Source organism: Sitodiplosis mosellana, unplaced genomic scaffold, assembly GCF_009176505.1.
Source record: "Sitodiplosis mosellana isolate CC-2019 unplaced genomic scaffold, AAFC_SMos_1.0 Smas_scaffold_6166, whole genome shotgun sequence".
NCBI lineage: Eukaryota > Metazoa > Arthropoda > Insecta > Diptera > Cecidomyiidae > Sitodiplosis > Sitodiplosis mosellana.
Window position 1 is genome coordinate 1386328 of NW_022601407.1, and position 19044 is coordinate 1405371.

The following is a 19044-nucleotide window of genomic DNA, read 5'->3' on the forward strand; positions in this document are numbered from 1 at the left end:
ATCGTGATGATGGCGAGAGAGAAAAAAAATACAAACACTGAGATTGCCAAGAAAACAGCACCAAATTCTCTAACACAAACTCCAAGTCCACAAACGATGTGGGAAAAAACTGTGTGCTTCAAATCAAATTGCAAAATAAAGAAACAAACCGAAGAGAAATGAAATATGTTATCACAATTAAATGTTTAATTTGCTATGAAAAACATTAAAAATCATTTGCGTTGTTGTCGCAAGGAAGCGATAATCAGAGAAACGCTTATATTACAACACTTCGATGTTATTTCAAAATGTTTTTCGCTTTTTTCGTTTGTTGTTGTTTAATTTTTGTGTCTGCGAAACATGAAATGTTACTCGTTTCGCGATTTTTTTGACTATTTAAACACGTTCAAATCGCTTTGAATGGGAAGCAAGAGTCGAAAACATGAAAATTGAAACGATTATTGTCCGTATGATTCTGAATTTCACACAAAGAACAATGTTTTTATTATGGTCCTACAGTTCGTTCTTTCTTCTTTACTCTCGTTACACGGTGAGTGATGTCATGTCATTTGTAGACGTCTCTCACTCAATTACTGTGTAAATATGTCTTGCATTCATCTCTTTCTAATCGTACAAATGACGATTTTAGTCGCCATATTTTCAATGGCATTGGACTCATTCATTGTTGTCGTCGTCGCAATAATTCAAATACGTCAACACATTCGAGCAATCGAACATTGAATAAAAAATGTATTTGAAAGTCGTTCGGAATGAAAATGAATAAAATATTTTAAATATTTCAATGAAAATTTGAAACGAGAATCTTTTATGTGAATAGTTTAAGTTTAGCGATGCAATGGAAATCGAAGTGTGCTTTTATATTAGTATTGAATGCACGCTACGTTGGAATTTGACAGCTGTTCGCCGCTGTCATTCCAAATCGGTTCGCCATTGGCTGGTCGAACTGAGTGAAACAGAGATAGAAAAGAAAAAACAATTTTTTTTTGGTGAACGATAGGCAAGAAAGGTCCTAAATCACATTGAATTGTAACAATTCGATTTGATTATGGCTCAACATTTACTGAATAATTTGCAGCTGGCAAGTAAGTGAAATTTTCCGCTGACATTTTCCATATTCATTCCAATCTGTGTCGAATTCCGTGCAATTCATGTGAGATTCAAAACATGTACACAATGCGAAAGGTTATATAATTAATAGAGGCTAGGAGACGAAGGAATCATCAAACTGTTCGTCTCGTATTTATAATAATCGCTAGAATTTGTTTTGATGATATTAATCTGAATCGTCACACACACTGCATGCAAAACTGAGTGAATTTATTCAATTAAAAAACTGAATTCTGTGGATTGTTCTGTAGCTGCTCTTTGATTGTGAAATGGAGCGAACGACAAAATCAAAACATACAATTCATTTTCGTCCATGAATGTGAAAACATTAATTCAACATCTTCATTTGCAGAGCAACAAGTCGGTGCATTGGGAGCGGTTTGCATCCGAAATGGATCATTGGGTTCATTGGCCAAATATTCAACAATTACCGATGAAGAGCCACGCCAATTGAAAACCGTTCGATTGACATCATTGAAGCGTGGTACCGGTGGACGGTCCAGTTTTAATGGAATGGTTGTCACAATTTTTGGTGCCACTGGATTCTTAGGTCCAATGGTGGCCTACAAATTCGGCAAGATCGGTTCACAAATGATCTTTCCTTATCGGGCTGACTTTTATCCAGCGATGCGCTTGAAACCAACCGGTGATTTGGGACAGGTGTTATTCCATTTTTACAATTTGCGCGATGAAAAATCCATCAAAGAATCCATGAAATATTCAAATGTCGTTGTCAACTTGGTTGGACGTCAATGGGAGACTCGCAATTTTTCATTTAATGATGTCCATGTGGATGGCGCCCGTCTAATTGCTAAGTAAATGTCATCTACGATAAAATCAAGTTGCAAACCACATTTCAATGACTAATTTTCGATTCGTTTCAGATGTGCCCGTGAATGTGGCGTTGAGCGTTTGATTCATTTGTCAGCGATGAACGTGACACCCGAACCAGAACCGAAAGTTTACGCAGGTGGCAGCAAGTGGCTGAAAAGTAAATATTATGGTGAACAAGCCGTTCTAGAAGAATTCCCGAATGCAACAATCATTCGGCCGGCTGATATGTACGGTCGCGAGGATCATTTCTTGTGGTATTACCAGCATATTTGGCGTCGTCAAGGACGTGCCCTGCCATTGTGGGAAAAGGGAGAGAAAACCGTCAAAGCACCAGTTTTCGCTGGCGACATTGCTACAGCCATTGTCAATGCGGCCAAAGACCCAGAAACAGCCGGCAAAATCTATCAAGGCGTTGGACCACACCGCTATTTATTGTCCGAAATTATTGACTACTTGTATCGTGTTATGCAAAAAGATGATAAATATTGGGGATACATTCGATACAACATGAAATACGATCCAATTTTCTTTTTGAGAACTTTTTTGACCGATAAATTCACCATTTCCAACCCCGTCGGCGAACTGAATAGAGAACGCGTTGAACGAGAATATATTAACGATGTTATCCTTGAGGGTGTACCAACGTTGGAAGATTTAGGCGTTACTCCAACTTTAATGGATGACCAAGTGAGTAGTGATTAATTGAACAATTTGATTCAAATTCTCATTTCGTCACTAGTTTTTAATCACTGTCGCCGATCCTTTTTTCAGATACCATATGAAATGAAGCCATACAGCGCGTTTCTTTACTATACCCCAGAGCCTGGTGAATTTCCAGAGCCGGGAAAACCCAGACCGTTGGACAAATACGAATTTGTTTAAATTTTCGAATATTTATTCAAATTAAGATTTCCCACTGTTTATTTTCCTTTAAAAAAATTTAATAAACTCGGTTTTGTTTCATTAAAAAAAAACAAGAATCATTTATAATTGTGAAAGAAAACAGAAGTCTTAGCTTTTAAATTCCATCAATAAATAAAAAGATATTATGAAAAATCAAAGAAAGTGTGTGTGTTTTTCCTCTAGAAAAAATACCTTTTTTTCTATTTTAGATACGACTGCAATACGAAAAAACACCTCTGATTTCTCGGTTGAAAACAAGTTTCGATGAAGAAAGAACTGAACTCATAATAATTGATATGGAATAAACACTCTGAATAAGCACTGGTTAAATCACACCTGTTGCATATAGTGCTTAAGATTTTCACTTTCGATTTTTTATAGTATTTCGACCATAACTCGCGCATTATACATTTTTTTCACTTACTGGCTTCGGCAAAATTATAGTCAGAGTAAAGTTGAACAACTCTTTTGAGCACATCAACCCGAAAAAAAATCCACATCCAGATCATTTTATTGGCTCAAAATGGCTTGTCGCTACCAAACGATATCTTCGAGCCCATTAGGAGCCATATAACTGCTTAAAATAAAGCAATAGTGTCTGAAGCTTCTTTTTAGTACTTCTCAAGAGCTTTGCAGACCAAGTACTGAAAGGACTAAAAATGTACTAAAAAGTACTAGATGGTTTAAACCTTTTGGATGGCTATGGACAACTGTTGGTTATATTATACTTTTTTTTCTTTATTGAACAACGATTGGTTCTATTCTATGAAATTAGATTAGAAAAATTACCAAAATATAATTTTTTGCTTTCTTTCCAAGCAAACAACAATAACTTGATGAATGGAACTTGTCAAACTGTCACGTTGCACATAGAAAATCTTAGCAAAAAATAGCACTTTTATTGAGGGAAACTAGCAAAAATAGCATATATTAGGAAACAATTGAATAAATAGCGTTGGTGTCTCTCCCCTTGTTCTGTTTTATCTATTCTGTAGTCTTTGTAGGCTGTGAATTTGGCTTGCCGAGCAGGTGTTCCAAATCGGATTTAGATAATTCAGATGCGACAAGAAGTACGCATTCTAACTCATCCAGAGTTGTTTTTTGGAACGAGTTTTTTCTCCCTTATAAATAATGTTGTTTTTTAATATTCATTTTCGATTGATTGTCTTCACACCATTTGTGAATTAGTTCCATATCATGAAGTATATTAAGTTCCAGCTCTTGGAATGGGTCCACTTCAAAAGTAAGCATGCCATCGTTAGCATGGAATTGTGCTTCACTTTTGAGTGTTAGCCAGAATATTCCGTTAATGTAGAGTAGGAAAAGGCTGGCTGATAGCTTAGAACCTTGTTCCACTCCTGATTTAACCGTTTTCAGTGCACTTCGAGTTTGATCAATTTCTGTGATTTGCTATCTATTCTTGATAACACTTTCAAAGAGTTCTAGCCGATTACCGGTGATTCTGAGTTCGGATAATTATTTTAATAAAATATTTAGATTTACTGAGTCAAAGGCTTTTCCCAGATCAATGCTTATGATTGCAATGTATTTGATTTTGTCATGGCTCTCGAGAATAGCCTCAGCGCAGTTCATAGTTGCTGCTAAGTTTGGTACACAACCATATTGATTTGGATTAATTATTTCGTTCGCTATCAAAAAATTCCAAAGCCTTTTTAATATTGCTTCTTCAAATATTTTATCGATTACACTTAGCTTCGTTATGGGACGGTAGTTGGAGCAATTTTGTTTGCATCCGTTTTTATAAATTGGAATTACGGCTCCTATTTTTATTTCGGCTGGAAAAATTCCAGTTGTGAAACAATCTATAATGGATCTTGTTGGGGGCTCAACTAAATACTCATTTTGATGAATTTTGCCGAGATTTGATCATAACCATTACTTGAGTTTGAGTTTAGATTTCTGATTATCATTTCGGTCTCATCGTGTGTACATGGGTGCATGTCGAGCGGAACAGCGTATGTTGTGTTTCTGAAATTTACATTTTGGTTTACATTTACAAAGTACTACACTACATAGTACTAAATAGTGCTAAAGTGGACAGAATTGAACTGTTGTAGACCCTGATGAACGTTACTAGCTGGAATATTGGTGTTTAGTTCAAGATTGGACCTGCATATCTCATTGATGTGTAACGTGTCAATGATTGACATCTGGACCAATGCGTTCGTACGCATTTTTATGCCAATACATTGCAATTGACATGTTTTAAAGACCCGTAATATTGAGAACACTTGCGCGTTTACAATTAACATTCACCACAATGAGTGCATAATATGCACTGCATATACGTGAATGGGATAATGAATTCATTTTTATATCATACGATCTGAATGTTGCCAGACTCCATCGTGTGTAGCAAACAATATTTTCATTCGCCACCAATAATGTCAAAGGAGAGAGACAGAGAGTGAAAGAGAAAAACAGACCAAACCTTCTAAAAAATTTATGAACTTGCATTCCGTATCGAAAAATTATGTAATATTTTATTTTTATAACTGGGATTTTCTTTCCTGTCAGTAAGTCAGATTTAAAAAAATGAATGATTGCAGATTTTTGGCATTTAGTAATAGTTCTTAAATGATCTGGTCTGATCTGCGCTGAACGATTAAAGCAATTAAAGTTTGCAATATAATCAAAAATGAAACACCCAAATTGGAATAAAAAGGTGCATGCCGAATTCATTAACATACAATGCTGATTGAGAAATGATATAGGTTCTCGAAAATAATGTTAATGATTCATAGGCAATACACTCGATGCGTCATTTGCGTACTTGAGTAATTTCATTGTAGTATTCATGACTGGAATATGCAGCAGAGAAAACTTGATAAATAAGATGAAGATTCATTGATTTTCGATGTTTACTTCAATCCTCATGAAGAAGACGTAGCATGTAAATGTAATAAGCCTTGAGAAACATTCACAAAATTCTGGTCTGAATTCGAGTCTGGGGAGAAAATGCTTCTTCGCAAATTGTAGCCTTGAGCTTCAGAATATCGTTCACATCAAATGTTCACATGAAAGATGTTCAAGGCCAAATCGCTTGAATTTCGAGATGTAAATCATTTTCATCTCCCAAACTATGTGGATTATGATCAATTCGGTACAAAATTCAGTACGGTTGGTTTATTGAATCCGATTGAAACGATGCGCCCACATTGTTTTTAGATAGTCAATGGTAATGCAATTACCCCGCAGCATGCATTCAATCACGCATATGCATTCGCAGAAAAAAGATACTGTTCCCAGGTATTGAAAGGAACGGTGCGACCAAATGTGTGTCTGTGTACTCGCGCGCGACCACCATAGTTAAATGGCAAGACAATTTTTAACACTTCTCAATTAAATGTGCACTGCAGGTGTCTGTGGCGGCGAATATCGTTATCGAATGTCGACGTCATTTATATCTTATTTTTCTTTCTTTTTTAAGAAGTCATTTGTTTTACACGTGTGTCTCAATTACATATCAACTCGAATATGTTATGAAAGAATATATCTGTTTTCTTTTTATTATAATTTGTTCTTATTTTTCTCTTTTTCTTAAAATGCACTTGATCTCATTTTGGGTTGAAAAACCCCAATTTACACAATTAAAATATAATCAATCGGCACAAAATGAAACGAAAACGTAACGAAACAACAAGAATTACACGAGAGAGAAAAAAAATACCTTTTTATAGCTTTACTTCATTCATATATATATATATCTCACTATGCCAATGAATTTTCAGTATATTTCATATTAATTATGTCAATGCATTACGCCTTTTTGTTGCCCTGTGGAGCAACTTGAGAAGAGAAAAAAAAATGCGTTCAACTAATTGAAAATGTGGTTCATTGTTGTTGTTTTTTTTCGACTGTCTCGTAAATTAAAATATTAATTAGACTGGCTTTTAAATATTTATGCGTTGCTTTTCGGCTGTACCAAAGTCGCCTAGTCGATAGAATATAGCATTTTGTGTAACAGAAAAAAATTCACATATACAGCGTGTCTAGATTCGGTGTTATCACTCAGTGGACTTTTGTATTGGTCGCTTGAATATGTGGTCATTGCACGTCCGATATTTTGTACACTGACTGTTGTGTCCACACAACATCAGAAAATGAAAAAAAAACACACGCAAATTACTCAAAATGAGAGGAAAAAAACATGCGAAATATACGCTCAAACTTCAATACATCTGGACATAAAAGGTTAATATGATTCTCCCGTCTACACACAATTTTCAAACGGACGCAAATGGCTTTAAATTATCATGATAATGCATAACAATATGGCAATTATGAGAGGTTATTGAAAATGTTGTTATGCGAATTAAGATCAAGATTAGATCGAATGCTGCATCTACATCAAGAGATCCAATAGATCCATCATCATAACTGGTGGCTCCAAAAATTGTTAAAACATTAATTATAACAATTTTCCGATCATTTTCGAAGAAAAAACTATTTTTAGACTTTTCTAGAAAATCCAACAATTTTTGGTGTTTCGTCGACTTTTTTCATTAGTTTTTTTTACTCTCTCAGAGTCTAAGACTCGCACATCTACTGCGCTGTAAATATCAAACACAGCATTTATGCAAATCTATTGAGCGTTTTAGAATAAAAACCGCGTATGTTACAACAATGCTTGTTCGAAATAAACCGTATACGTTTTCAAATACCGTATAATTATTATCAGTCACTTTTTGTGCTTTTTGGGGGTGTTTCTGTTTAACCCTTCATTTTTTTGCATTCTTCGAATAAATTTTGTCAAAACCATCTAACAATTTCATACAATTTTTTTGTTTTATTCCGATAACAATTTAACACGCTCTAAATCTCTAGTCGCGTTTAAAAATACCCTAAAGCATCTGTTACGTTCCACGCAGTAAATTTTTAGATATTTTTCAAATAGTAAAATACTCGGACCATTGTTATGAAATTTCTTATCCAAATTAGATTAAGTTTGACTTTTCATTTGATTTTTCTCATTGATGTTAGCGTACTTTAATTGCAAAAACTCATCATCATTGTATTTCCCCTGGTTTTCCAGAACCAGGCCGGTTTTACCATGGTTTTCCGGACCCAATTCTGGTATGAAAGCCTCAATTTTATATCATCCCTCCCCTGACTGTATTCTCTTTGCAAAAGACGCACCATGGGCGGAATTTATGCCGTATTGGGTCTCTGACCAGCATGTTCTCACGTGTTCTCATGTTAATAAATAAATAACAACAATTTTGGACGATTTGATTCAACAATTTTTGGAGGCAATACTCATAACACAGTGATAGGCAATTTGCTCAAAAAGTGAAATGAATTGGATCGAAGAATTTGAGAGAAAAAAAAACAAACCATTCATCGTTGATTTTAGTCAATATTAAGCATTCGTGTTGATTATAAATCACCCACATCACGCACTTTTTATCGATTTCACTTATGAGTATGATTTATACGTGCCTCCGTTCTCGATGCAAAGAACATAAAAAAACACGCACAGACGCACACACATGCTGTACCGAAGCAATCGTTTCATATCAGGGCTAAAGTTTTAATTTCTGTTCGCTTGACCATAATAAATTAAGCGCGTACACACGTATTTTAAAATAAAATTTTCAAATTGGAATATAGAATTTGTCGAGAGACAGAAGGAAAAAGTAAATAAAAATTATTGCATTAGGCGTGATCAGATCACATGATTGCCATATAATTACAAATCGAACGAAACATACATGGACCGGACCAAGGATTTCATTTAGTTGTGTACTCTTTCAACCATGCGTGCATGCCGCACAGAACAGACTTGATTGATTTTTCTCCCTAAACGCCTCAATTGGAATGCTGGGCAAATGCAACGGACGCGAACTATTAATGATTCAATTGCAACTGTGTTGGAGCGATTCCGTGACAATATTTCTGGAACAATTGATCGCATCACATTTGTCCGAAGAAAAAGCTCTTTCTTTCTCGGTTCAGATTAATCTCGACTACAAATACCCGATTCAATCGGAAAATAAACAAAGATAAAACGGTAATGATGTTTGTTTTTCATGGAACATTAACAGATTTTCATGAAAGTTTCGCTGGTGGAACCAAACGTATGATAATTTAGATAAAATCGTACAGATACTTTTTTCTTTGCCTAGTTTTTTTTCCATTTGAGATTAATCAATTTTTCATAATATTGAAACACAATTGTGTCTCAAAATGTCGCCAGAGAGCAGAAAAAATCAATTATTTCAACCATTTGGATAGAATCAAACATAGCACTGATTAGTGCATATGAATTCAAATATTATGTGATTTCCTTTCTCAAATAGCATTAAATAAAGCAAATGAAAAGAAACGTTGACCAATTACTTGAAATTTTTTTCTCGTTATGCCATTTGTTTGTTCTTGCACCTTTTATTCGTTTCGTTTTTGCGTTGAACGTTCTAATGTTGGGTCACAGTGCCATATGATTTGCAACATTTTACCTTGCAAGTAAACGTTCAAATGGAAATCAAGCTGCCGGTGTACAGTCTAGCTTAAAGATGACTTTCAATGGATTTTTCCGGAAGAAAACTTTGAACATTTTGAAGTCAATTGCAATTTTGTAATTTATTCCTCAAAAACAAAAAACAAAGACAATGGATTTGATTGAAATGCTTTGCATGGAAAATGGAAGTCATTATTCTGATGATTTGCTTGCGGGCAAATGTCGCCGACTGAAATTTTAGAACGAAAAATAATGGAATCGTCAATTAATTACAGTGTTTTGAGTTCGGCTTGAGGCGTTACTATCAAGCGGTGCCGTGGTCAGAAGATATATAAGTTTACTTGTCAGTTGGACGGAGCGTTTGTTATTTATCACAATTTGAAACAATTAATTTCTGTTGAAAGCGAAAAAACGCACCTTCACACATTCAGCAAGAAGTAGTCGTGCGTCGGGCCCATGTCAAATGCAGACATATACTTTTTGTGCCTTCTAAATTATTCATTCATTGCAATTTTCGCTGTTGTCAATTATTATTCGTTGCCGTTGTTGTTGCCTTTATTTTTTTTTCCTTCACTGTTGTTGTATTCAAAGCGAGTGTATGTTTGTTCTTTTTTCTTCTGCTGCTGTTGCCGCGCACCATTCGAACATATCGTAATGTTGAACGACAGAAGAGAAGAAAAAAACAGGCAGAACAGCAAAAACACACAAAATTGTATCGATTTTGTTTGGGCAAATGTTGTAAAGCGTGAATTGTGCGTGTGCCACGAAGTCGCCGCCGCATATGAGTGTGAGTTAAGTACTCACTAAGAGAATGTCGAACACACTTCTGGTGTGTCTCTGTTAATTTTTCAATGACTAAATCGGTATTTGGATTAAGCGATTTGGTGAACAAAGAAATACAACGCATTCTTTGTCTTTGTCTAGGGCATGCATCGCCATTAGATATCTTTGTCTTAACGCACCTATGTCGAAAAGATGCCGAGAGTCACAACAACAACAATAACAACAACGTAATGTAGCGAAATTAAAATGTTCTGTTTTAGTTTCAAACAGCAGCAACAATAATAACTACACCACCACCACCACCACCACCAACAGCAACAACAAAGCCAATTTTTCTATGTACTAATTTTTGATCCGTGTTTTTCTTTTTATGCGTTTTCGCTGCACTTTTTTTCTTCTCTCTGTCACTTGGCCGTTTAATATATGTGTAAATGGAACCTGCTCAAGAAAATAGATGCAAAAAAATTATTATGGTGAATGCAAGACACATAGACACCCAACGGAAAATCACCTATTCATGATCGCTTTGCCGATCAGTATAAAAAGATCGAGCAACGAATATTCTAAATCAGTACAGCTTAGTGTTCGCTCACATAATCTGAACTTCAGTTCTTACCAGTGTCAATTTATTAACTCATATTCACCATGTTCAGGGTAAGTGATCACCAGTAAGTGGTGACCCGACAAATCAAAAGCGTACTCTCGACTTATCGAGAGAATAGAAAAAAGTGAAATTCCAAAAGTAATCTAAAAAAACACAGTGGAGACTTTCACTCAGAAATTGTAAACACACAAAAGTGCTGAAAAAGGAATAAAATCAAATGGGAATATTTGTGCCAATTCATTTCTCTTGTGATTCGACATGACAAAGTGTTTGAAAATTGGTGTTTAGTGCCATTCATCATCATTCAATCGATCGAAATGCAATTTGCACAAATAACTCAAATCTGCCCCTTTTCCACTTTTGATGTTTTACATAATTGGTCTTTCGTCTAAAACGGAATCTTGTCATTTACCCGATGTTAAACCAAATGGATTTTCTTCTTCATTTCCATAGCTAATTGTTTTGTTCGCCGCTTTGGCCACAATCAATGCACAATTCATCACTCCAGCTATCACTAGCCAAAACCAAAACATCTACCGCTCATTCGGTAACTTGGGACAAGTTTCAGCTCACTCAAAAACCATTGACACACCATTCTCATCAGTATCGAAATCCGATGTGCGCGTTAGCAACCCAGGTGCGTTATTTTTACTGTGAATACTATCCATCTCGAATCTATTGTCCCATTTCTTACAAGTGAAGAAATGTGTCTTGCTTTTCTTTTGGGCATCATAGAATTTTCGTGATTTAAGGATAAATGAAAACAAGTATTTACCTTGATGAAATTCTCTGAAGTTCGGAAGGAGAGTAAGGAGAAAGAAATGGGCCATATAAAAATTGAAAAAAAGCTCTTAGGATATGTTTATAAAAGAAGATCATTTTCATTTTCAAAAATAGGAATCTATTCAGGATATCATGGTGTAGGTGTAGCACCATCTGTATACGGTGGATATGGTGTAGCCCCTGCTCTTGCTCCAGCCTACGCTCGTCCAGCAGTTGTTGCCCGTCCAGGTGTTGTTGCTGCTCCAGGAGTTGGTCTCTTGGGTAATGTAACCATTTTTCAAAATATTCAATCATCAATCGAAACCAACAATTCAAATGCATCCGCACGAACCAAATGTTCATTATTTTCATATTCTTTGTTTTCATTTCTTTTTTTCTTCTTCAGGTGTTGCATACTCAGCCGCCCCCGTCGTATCACACATGACCTACACCAATGGCTTGGGTCTTAGCTACGCCTGGTAAATTTGCCATCCGAAATTTATGAATGAGCGCACGAGAAACTCACTAGATTCAAGATAAATTAAAAGCAAACACAAAAATATCCAAACACAATTCCAACAACAACAACAATCCATCCAAATTGTGTCATTTTTATATTCAAACCGAAATGAAATTACCAAAATTTGAAAACAATCAATTAGAAAACGAAAAATAAAAAAAAATAATGCGAAACAAAATGAAAATGTCACAATAAATGAAAGAGTATGCAGAGGCAAGGAGGAGAAGATACAGATTAAAACATATTGACCGCTTGTAGTATGTGATCCATTTGAATCCGGTGGACGATTCATATTCACAACACAATTGAATACCTCATATCAAGATGAATTTTATCGATCGATTTTCCAATTATATTCCATTTTGCCGGTTAACGACAATTTAAAGTCATTCAATCGTCATTCCAATGGTTAAGTCAACTCTCTCGCTACGACTATATAAACAAAATGAGTTATTAGGAGAAATACAACAAATGAAAGCTCATGGTTTTACAGTCTTTATTCGATGTGCCGATTTTCCGTTATTTTGTGAATAAACCGATGTGAAAAATTTCATGAGTATGTCTTTTTCTGAAATAGTTCCCTTCATTGTTGCGAAATTATTCAGGTGAGAATGAAACAGACGGTTCGGCTTGTTCCGATCATTTTCTTTTCTAATAATGACTCCAGGGGATGGACATGTGATTCAAGATTTACAAATATCCGACAATAATACAGTGCAACACACTTTTTCCGCACCTAAATGCGAGCTCAAATCAATACTTTATGTCAAGAAAAAACGTCATTTTTCGGGTTTTCCTTCAACATTATGGGCTATAACTCCAAAATCTCCAGACGAATCCATTTTAGTGTAGAAAAAATTCGAGAGAAACTATTCATCAAAATCGGTGGAGTAATTCTAACTAATTTCATAAAAATATCGAATCGTGGCTGATTTGGAATCAATCGGATGCAAACTAGGGGAATTTATCATTCAATGCAGCTTGTATGTTTCATGCCTTTTTTCAAATTCAAACAAACTCTTAGGGTGCGGTCACACTAGGAAACATTTTACTGGAAACATGGAAACAAATTTTCGCAAATGTATGGAAAAAAAAGATGCTGGAAACAAACACTTATATATACATTTAAAACCAAAAGATTCACACAGATTCAACATTAAACTGTAAATCAATCGTGATGAATACGGACAAATGTTGTGAATCTGAGTGAATCAAATGCATCCTTATTTGACAGTTCTGTCGCCATCTTGAATTTCAAAGAGCAAAATATTCAGAAATATTCATAAGATTCACACCATTTGGAAAGTGAGTGATTCCCCTAGGATGCAAAAATAGGGGTACCTCCCGTACAAAATGTTCGATTTTCGTTCAAAAATCGACCAATTTTGTTAATATCTTCTTTCGAAAAGATTTTACACTAATATGGATTTGTCTGGGATTTATGGAGTTATAACCCATAACGTTGAAGAAAAACTCGAAAAATTACGTTTTTTTTTTGGTTGGACCTAGAAAAAAAATCAAGCATCATAAAGTATGGAGAGACGCAGAACATTTAGCGAATTTTGTTGCACTGTGTAATCGAGAATTTTGAAAATATTGCTTTGGATTATGCTTTAAGTAAGTTTCAATAGCACGTGAAACCAACTTTTTATCACAAGTAATTGATCTTGGAATTTTTCATTTAAAAAATCCAACTGACCCGATGTCTATGACCACGTAAATGTAAGTATCAATTGTGATTCGAAGATGCGCGAACATATGAGTCACCGAGAAGATTGACATAGAAGCGAGAATAGAACCATACTTAACATATATATGAGGCTGTGAGAATGAAAATGGCAATACAAGAATAAACATTCTGAAACGCATCAAGAAAAAAAATTCGCAAAAATGAATCATGAGTTCTGAATATGCAAAAGTGAAACATGAATTTACATGGGCAGCATGGTTCACTTTTGCGTATTCAGAACTCATGATTCACTTTTGCGAATTTTTTTTTCTTGATGCGCTTCAGAATGTTTATTCCTGTATTGCCATTTTCATTCTCACAGCCTCATATGTGCCATACACCACAATTTTGATAGTTAGAAGAAGAAAATTTTACTTAGCTACCAACTATTTTCTCTGCAATTCGCATTTTGTTTGCCACCTAAACTATGACACGCATGAAATACCATATAGATTTTCAATGTCGAGATTTTAAAAAGAAATTGAACTCTCTCTTACGATCAAAAATGAAACTCTTCCTTTGATATTTTCTTTTGTGAAATTATGGGTAATTTTTATTTCTTCAATTCATCAACAATATTCATAAATAATTGCGGCGAACAAACAAAATAATAAATATTTATAATTGATTTTTTTAAGCACACACACATACATGCATTGTCAACGAATATCGATTTCGTTCGAATAGAATGTTCATATCGATGATTTTGATTTACCAAGCATAGTGAGCGCCGATGCCATCGAAAGCAACGTGTGATACAACCGTGGCTGGAATGTGTTTTTGCTCAAGGATGGCTGGTTGTTGGTAGGCAATCGTTTTGGTGGCCAAAGCTGGTATGTAAACATTATTTGAGATACGAGTATCCGATCTGATATCGCTTGAGAATGCACTATTAACAGCCTTCGAGTGGGTCGATATGGTTCCACCAAGAGATCTGTATGTATTTTGTTGGCTGGAACCGATGGCTGGGCTATGGATGGCAAGTGGAGCGGCATGAGCACCATAAGCGTACTGAGGAGCGGCATGAGCACTATAAGCGTACTGAGGAGCGGCATGAGCACTATAAGCGTACTGAGGAGCGGCGATTGAGCTGTAAACGTGGCTTACTTCACTTGCTGGGGAGTAGGCAACCTTCGAAATTGGTGCGTGCAATACAGCTAGACGAAAATTAGCATGTCAATATTAGAAATATTATGTATTTATAGCTTTGCGAGAAAATGTTGTCAAACTTACGTGCAGCTGCATAGGTTTTGACAGCTGGGGCAACAGCATACGATTGAGCATAGGCTGGTGCGGCTACAACTGGAGCTGCTATTAATTGACAAATAAAACGTCATCATTAATAGACAGAAAAACACTCTGGCTATTTACAAGTGATTGTACCGATTTTGGCAACAGCCGGTGCGGACAACACAGGTGCAGTTATTAAAACGAGTGAAACACATGAAAAATAGATTCCGCCATAAAAAAATAACTTTTTTTTCTGGATTCAATTGGACAGTAAGTTCTAACCGAAAAAAATTCGGCGTTCTTACCAATTGATTGCATTTGGTCCGAAATTCAACCAGATCAAAGAGCAACGAAATCAATTCAAATAATTGACAAATGACTTACCGTGTGCAAGGACAGCTGGCTGGTGTGCAACTGAACTGTATACATGGCTCACGGCTGGTGCTGATGAGTAATGAGCGACTGGTGCTGAGTACGCGGTTTGTGCCAATAGACCTGCATTTGCATAGGCCAATGTGGCGCACAATACTGTTATCAATTTAAAAGCCATTGTTTCTAAAATTACTCGATTAACTTGAATGTTCCCTGCAGAAAAGTTGAGAGATGTTTGTCGTTGGATTGAGTGAATTCAACTGATACCATTGCGGTGGTTAAGCTAGCAGTTTTATACTAAATTTGGTGCCATTGGAAATTTGGTGCTCTATATTTTAAAAGAAGAATGATTCGAAACAACAACAAGAAAAGAAATAAAGCCATGAGACAAGAAAAAAATTAAATCTGCATGGAAAACAATGCCCTTTACAAACATTCTCCACATTCTGCACAGCCATGGGACAGACGACGGCAGCGGCAGCGTACATACGTTTTTGCCATATAGCATCTAAATTGCGGCAAGTTGGTCCAGCTTCTTTTGCTCAGTCCATTTAACCTTTCGGCATATTGACATCAAAAGAACACATGCGATATGTGCTTATACAACCAGACGTTGAGTGCGTCTTTCGGCTGCCGGTCTGTCTGTTCCACTGCGCCCAGCCATCAATAAACCAGTTTCGCTTCATTATTTCGACATTCGATTCCTTCCTGACAACGATTTACGATAGTAAAAGTCGCATTACATTATTGCGCTTGCTATCGCTTTCGTTATCGCACCTTTAATTCACATAATCATCATTTTATAAATTTATATATTTATATATAACGAGTTAATTTTTGTTAATGGAACACTTTGGTAGAGAGCTCTTGCAGAGTTGATGTATGTAACAAAATTCGGCGAAAACTTTTCTGGTTGAGGAAAAAAGAAATTTGAATGTCATTTCGAAAAAGTTGAAGGAGCTTGACTTGGTTCTCTTTTTCTTCTATTTTCTTCGAAATCAGATTGCAATGGCCAATAAACTAAAGTAGTACTCAGCGCAAGCGATGAATATCGAATTGAACAAAGATACAATATACAATGCTCGTTTTATGTGTTTGTGTTTATCCTTAAGTTTTTGCAAAACAAGAATTTCAACCTATTAAAATAGAACTAAGTGAATGTATTTCATCATAAATCTCAAGTGTATTGTTAATGCTTCGAATCATTGCTTAAACAAAATGAATCCAGTCGATGGGATGGTATTTTGCCTTAAAAACTTCGTGCCATTTGGTGAGACAGGTTTTCGAACAGAACATATTGCTGAAAATAATATGCGATGGACTCTGATTTCTGGATCAAAGTAAAAAAAAAAAAAAAACGATTAAAATATCAAAATCAAGCAAAGGGGATGGCAATGAAAGTGCTCGGAACAAGGTCTTTACTTACTTTTTCATCAGTGAAAAATGGCATTCGGTGAATAACATGTTATCACATTCACCATTGCCGCATCGGCAAATTGGACCATATTGCACGCAGCGAAATATGCGTCGTGGCAGTTCATTTTCGACCAAATTTGCACAAACTATCTCATAATATGGTCGATTTGCATATAAACCTCGTAAACAGTATTCGGTTAAACTATTGGGACTGTTGTCCAAGCGGATCCGTTCCACTTGCCGTGGTACAATCGTTCTTTTGCTCTCGTCCGGTAGAAAAATCATTAACAAATCAGCGCTGAAATATATAAACAAAATCTTGCGTTTAAACTGTGAACCAACGAAATAGACTAAACTGTGATCAAATGAAAATCGGTTCTCAAATTACCTGACAACATTCTCCGACCAATAATCATAGTGCAATCGAAGGAATTTCTCATAAACGGTCGGATAGTGTGTCAGCTTTGGATTGTTAAAAATCCGAATATGTGTCACACGGTCACCTACAATGCCTGGCAAGTATTCTAATGAGCAACCTGAAAGTATTTACTCTTTGATTCGAATGATTTCTAACGAAAAAGAAAAAAAAATATAATTTGAGATAGTCTTCATGTACAACTCACGTTCAGCTTCCAGCACCTTGAGACTTTCCATTGACATGATTTTCGTCGGGATCTCTATAAGGTCATTGTCATTCAGAATCAGCTCAGCAAGTGAAGTAGATGCGACATCAATCGGTAATTCTCTTAAGCGATTCTTGGACAAATTCAACGTTTCCAATGACTTCATTGCACCGATACCTAAATGAATGGCAAGAAATCGGATTAAATAAATTCAAATTAATGGTTCGGCTCATTTTTTCCCCTGTAAATCGATGCCATAATTTACCTTTGAACAATGAGATAATTTCATTCTCACTAGCATTTAAATACTGTAATTTGTTCAGTTGACCGATCTGTTCTGGCAGTTCAATAAGTTTGTTTTTTGATACATCCAAATGCTCTAAATTGCGCAAATCACAAATTTCACGTGGAATTGTCTGCAATAAATTGCCACTCAGTTGAATAAATTTCAAATGTACGAATGAATGAAAGAGCCATTTCGGAATGGTTGGGATGAAATTCTCTTTTAGATAAATCTCTTCAAGTGTATCACTGTGGTCAAGCAATTCGTTGGGAAATTCACGAAAATCCCGATAGCTCCAATGCAATATGTGCGGATTCATTGAATATCGTTGGATGTTTGTCTGATGCTCGTTCGATCACAATGAATGCTATCGTCGTTTGTCTGCATCGCAAATCAAAATCAAAATTGTCAACAACAAATTCACAACACAATCAGCAACTGAAACACTGAATTGATTTGATATGTGAGATTTTCATGTGACTACTGAGATGTCAGATGTTTGAAAACAAAAAAAAGTACGAAAACATATTTTGGCAATGCAGTGAAATGTGTGTTTTGGTATGTAGTAAAAATAAATTCATCTCTTTTTTTCTTTCATAGACGAAAACAAACTAGCACAGAGTTGACTAAAATTAGAACAAATGTCAGACTGAAGTGTGTTTATGAAGCTGAAAATTTCATGTTGATTTTTGAATAAGCGTTTCGGGCTCTGGTCCGGTTAAATGAAAGCAGGAATGGTTTGTGATTTTCTTTTCTAGATGTGAGAATTGCGAAATGAAGTTGCAGTAATCATATGAGATGGGATCAACAGGTATTGTAAGCCCAAAGGAATTTTCGATGGTATATGGAACAGTGCTATATCATTTCAGAATTCAAACAATCAATTATATATTTTGGATGACATTGTGGTTAAATTCCACACATATGAATTTATGATTTGATAATGGCATTTTGATGAATTTATTAAGAGCATAATTGTTTTTTCTATTAAGGTCAAGCGCATACTAATCAGGCAATATTTCAATTATAAACTGAATGAATTAGGTATGAATGTTCACGAAAAAATAAACATTTACCTATGAGCAGAGTAGCATCACCTCAACGATAAAATGATTGACGAAGTGATAACGCTGTTTGTTCTGAAAATTCCACCATTTCTTGCAAACAATTTGAAAAACACACGAATGAAAATCCATTCGATGACGTCATATGACGACAATGAAACTCTGCATCGATGTATTCGGATTTCGACGATACTTTTCACAAATGTTATATAAACGGAATGTATCCATCTATGAAAAACATGCGCAATGCATTTGTCATACGACAAGGCACGGAAAATTTATGCATTTGCTGCACAAATACATACAATCCATACCGCTCTGAATGCAGTTTTT

General features: G+C 35.5%; 4 protein-coding genes across 7 annotated transcripts; 2 read left to right on the forward strand and 2 right to left on the reverse strand.

Moving 5' to 3' along the window:
• The first annotated feature begins 921 nt into the window (after window positions 1–921).
• Window positions 922–3006, forward strand: LOC129575187 (NADH dehydrogenase [ubiquinone] 1 alpha subcomplex subunit 9, mitochondrial). Its single transcript, XM_055458208.1, has 4 exons — window positions 922–1082; window positions 1460–1922; window positions 1992–2628; window positions 2713–3006. Exons 1-4 carry the CDS (start codon window positions 1046–1048, stop codon window positions 2821–2823), a joined length of 1248 nt encoding a protein of 415 aa, XP_055314183.1. The 5' UTR covers window positions 922–1045; the 3' UTR covers window positions 2824–3006.
• A 7597-nt stretch (window positions 3007–10603) lies between these two features.
• LOC129575026 (pupal cuticle protein C1B-like) lies at window positions 10604–12547 on the forward strand. The gene is made up of 4 exons (XM_055457815.1): window positions 10604–10762; window positions 11166–11349; window positions 11610–11756; window positions 11881–12547. The coding sequence occupies exons 1-4, from the start codon at window positions 10754–10756 to the stop codon at window positions 11955–11957; spliced, it is 417 nt and encodes a 138-aa protein (XP_055313790.1). The 5' UTR covers window positions 10604–10753; the 3' UTR covers window positions 11958–12547.
• A 1701-nt stretch (window positions 12548–14248) lies between these two features.
• LOC129575094 (larval/pupal cuticle protein H1C-like) lies at window positions 14249–15629 on the reverse strand. Of its 2 annotated transcripts, none has more exons than XM_055458022.1 (3): window positions 15338–15629; window positions 14957–15031; window positions 14249–14880 (listed from the first exon to the last, which is right to left on the reverse strand). In XM_055458022.1, the coding sequence occupies exons 1-3, from the start codon at window positions 15501–15503 to the stop codon at window positions 14435–14437; spliced, it is 687 nt and encodes a 228-aa protein (XP_055313997.1). In that variant the 5' UTR covers window positions 15504–15629; the 3' UTR covers window positions 14249–14434. The 2 variants fall into 2 exon arrangements, with proteins under 2 accessions (XP_055313997.1, XP_055313996.1); XM_055458021.1 differs by having other exon boundaries at window positions 14957–15034.
• On the reverse strand, window positions 14249–19031 carry LOC129575093 (leucine-rich repeat-containing protein 1). 3 transcript variants are annotated; one of them, XM_055458018.1, is made up of 6 exons: window positions 18724–19031; window positions 17630–18093; window positions 17365–17541; window positions 17130–17277; window positions 16752–17039; window positions 14249–16655 (listed from the first exon to the last, which is right to left on the reverse strand). In XM_055458018.1, the coding sequence occupies exons 2-6, from the start codon at window positions 17964–17966 to the stop codon at window positions 16535–16537; spliced, it is 1071 nt and encodes a 356-aa protein (XP_055313993.1). In that variant the 5' UTR covers window positions 17967–18093; window positions 18724–19031; the 3' UTR covers window positions 14249–16534. The 3 variants fall into 3 exon arrangements, with proteins under 3 accessions (XP_055313993.1, XP_055313995.1, XP_055313994.1); XM_055458020.1 differs by having other exon boundaries at window positions 16412–16655; window positions 17630–18014; XM_055458019.1 differs by having other exon boundaries at window positions 16412–16655; window positions 17630–18028.
• Between the last annotated feature and the right edge of the window lie 13 nt (window positions 19032–19044).